Source organism: Nestor notabilis, unplaced genomic scaffold, assembly GCF_000696875.1.
Source record: "Nestor notabilis isolate BGI_N333 unplaced genomic scaffold, ASM69687v1 scaffold7920, whole genome shotgun sequence".
Taxonomy (NCBI): domain Eukaryota; kingdom Metazoa; phylum Chordata; class Aves; order Psittaciformes; family Psittacidae; genus Nestor; species Nestor notabilis.
In genome coordinates, this window is record NW_009909650.1 from 17613 (window position 1) to 20315 (window position 2703).

At 49.0% G+C, this 2703-nt stretch overlaps 1 protein-coding gene across 1 annotated transcript; it reads right to left on the minus strand.

The window, feature by feature from the left end:
* Positions 1-712: 712 nt before the first annotated feature.
* On the minus strand, positions 713-1876 carry LOC104406050 (neuropeptide Y receptor type 2-like). The gene has a single exon (XM_010014960.1). The coding sequence runs from the start codon at positions 1874-1876 to the stop codon at positions 713-715; it is 1164 nt and encodes a 387-aa protein (XP_010013262.1).
* Positions 1877-2703: the final 827 nt, after the last annotated feature.

Consider the following 2703-nt stretch of genomic DNA (forward strand, 5'->3'; position numbering starts at 1 on the left):
AAATCCAGAGCACTGGCTCACAAGCTCCCTGGCTAATGAGGTGTCCCCATAGCCTTGCTCTTGCACTTGTGAAGGAAGCTGTGGTAAGTAGTGTCACTGCCACCTCCTGGGCTTTCTGAGGACCTGAGCTCATCCCATGGGTTGCAAATACAGATTCATGCAAATGCTGTGTGAGAGATCATGGACTGCCCAGCTTCAACCTGCTCTGCCTGCTCCATTCCCAGCACACCAGAGTGACGGTGCTAACCAGCCCATGCTTGCAGAAGAGTGTAGGTTTCCCTCCCCATGGAGACATCAGCTAAAGATGGAACATTAAGGCTTTTGGGTAGGAGACATACAGATGAAGAAGCATACACAGTAAGGTTCTGCATTTGTAATGTGTAATATGTCAGAGGGTAAAAGGTTGAACAACCCATTTTGGCAAATGGAAATAGCAAAAGGGAGTATTTTGCTGGCTAAATGAAAGCCTCCTCTGTGTGTGATTCTTCATGCTCCTGCATGCGTAACTTGAATGCAGAGGAAAGCAAAATTCATTTGTTTGGTCAGACAGAAATACACCAGGTTTATTGTTTTGCGAGATACAGGGCGTGTTTCTATGTGCCTGCAGTAGCTATAATGTTTTGGCAACACAATGTTCTGCCAAAAAAAGGCATTCACCTGGGAATGTCTCTGGGCTCAGTCAGCCTCAGTCCTGGACGTGGATGTCCCATCCCTACACCTCTGTGGGCAGTGGCCCATTGCCAGGAGTCTGTTTGATGCTCCCATTTAGGGTGCTGGCCCTGAAGATGTACGACCTCCCTCTAACTGAGCCTTCAGTGTGGATGCTTTCTGGCTTGTTCTGGCAACGGAAGAACATAAGGAAGCCGTTCCGGTAGTTCTTGTTCATCCATCCGTAGAGGAGGGGGTTGACAAATGTAGAGCACATGGCGCCGACATGGAAGACAGTGTACAGGAGTTTGTAGTCATGGAAGATAAGGACGAGATCAAGATCAATGGCAAGTTGGAATATGTGGAAGGGGAGCCAACAGACTGCGAATACTACAACTACCATCACTAGCATCTTGGTCGTCTTCCTCCTCCGGCACTGGTTTTCATTCCGAGAAGTAGGACTGACGTGGTTTTTCAGCTTGAACCAGATCCTGGTGTAGGCAAAACAAATAACTGCAAGAGGAAAAACATACTGCAGGAGGAGCATGGACAGGCTGTAGATGGTGGCATCTCTGTTGTTACCAGAAGGCCATTTTTCTGAGCAGACAGCCATCTTGAGGTTGATGGATGGGATTTCCTCATATCGGTACTCTCTGAAGATGGCCAGAGGACCTGCCAGGACAGCTGCTGCTAGCCACATGACAGCAATGATGGTGAAACTGAGCCTCTTGGAAATCCTGCTGTCCAGGTGGAAAACAATACATCGATACCTATCCAGGGCAATCACAGTTAGGGTGAGAGTGGACACATGGACACTCAGAGCTTGAGCATAAGGGACCAGATGACAAAGAACAGCTCCAAACTTCCACTCATCCAGCAGCGTGTAGACTAGGGTGAAAGGCAGACAGAGTGTGTCCACCATGAGATCTGCCAGGGCCAGGTTAGCTATGAAGAAGTTGGTGACAGTCCTCATGGTCTTGTACTTCACTATTATGTAAATGACCAAGGAGTTGCCGACAAACCCCAGCAGAATGATGAGGGAGTAGGCAGCAATCAGAACAACCTGCACCCCCAGGATCTTGGTGCTGTCCATCATAACACTGCGGGACCCAGAGAGATCCTGGCTAGGAGTGACAAAGTCCTTGGCATGCCAGTCCTGCGGCAGCTTCTCATCCAGTGCTGTCTTCTCCATGGTGAGGGTGCTGTTGGCTCCCTCCAATGGTCCCATGCGTGACCTGAGACTTTCTGTCAGGAGGGGACGGAGGTCTGGAACACAGACACAGCAGAAGTGAGAGCTCAGGAGACAGCAGAGCATCTGCAAGAATTGAGACTCAAAGGGCATGTCCCACATGGCATTTCAGGCTAAACAGCAGCAGAGGTGACATCCCTCCTTCTCCCTTGCCCCCATCCTTCCTGACACTGAACAGCCTTGCAGCTCTCCTACACCTCCTTTTAGAACCTATGATCAGCTGAATGCCAGTTTCCCAAGGAAAGGTCAGGAAAAAATGCAACATTTCACCCAAGTTTCTGGGATTCTGTTTATTTGAATTGAACAGGGAAAAAACCTTCAACTAGCCAGGGCCAGGGCCAGACTGGTAGGTCCTGAAGAGATCTCCTGCTCATGGAGCCCCTTTGCATGCTGCCTCTTCTGCTTCCCCAGGCTAGGCTTTGCAAAACAGGGAAGTAATTTCAAACAAGCCAAAAATTTGGGACCTCTTGGGGCTGACAGAAGCAATCAATGATGGTGTCAGTCATCTTTGATGAGATTTACTGGCCTACAAAAACGCCCTGAGTCCTAACTCCTTAAGACCTAGGAAAGGAGAAAAACAAGACACTCTCAAATTCATGGGTTCTTCTCCAGCTCCCTGTAACAGTTTATTTCCAGATTGTGCACCTTTTATTTTCCAGTTTCTTATTTCTCACCTCTCCAGGTGAGAGTATCTGTCACCCTGTCTCTGCATGAGTCTCCACCACTGCTCCTGCTCGTGATGCTAACACCCAACTCAACCAAGTGGACCCTGCTCCCAACCCCTGGTAACGTGGTTGGTGTAACTA

Excerpts from the sequence above, each read along its gene's own strand:
- LOC104406050 (XM_010014960.1), bottom strand. The coding sequence starts at position 1,876 with ATGGGACCATTGGAGGGAGCCAACAGCACCCTCACCATGGAGAAGACA.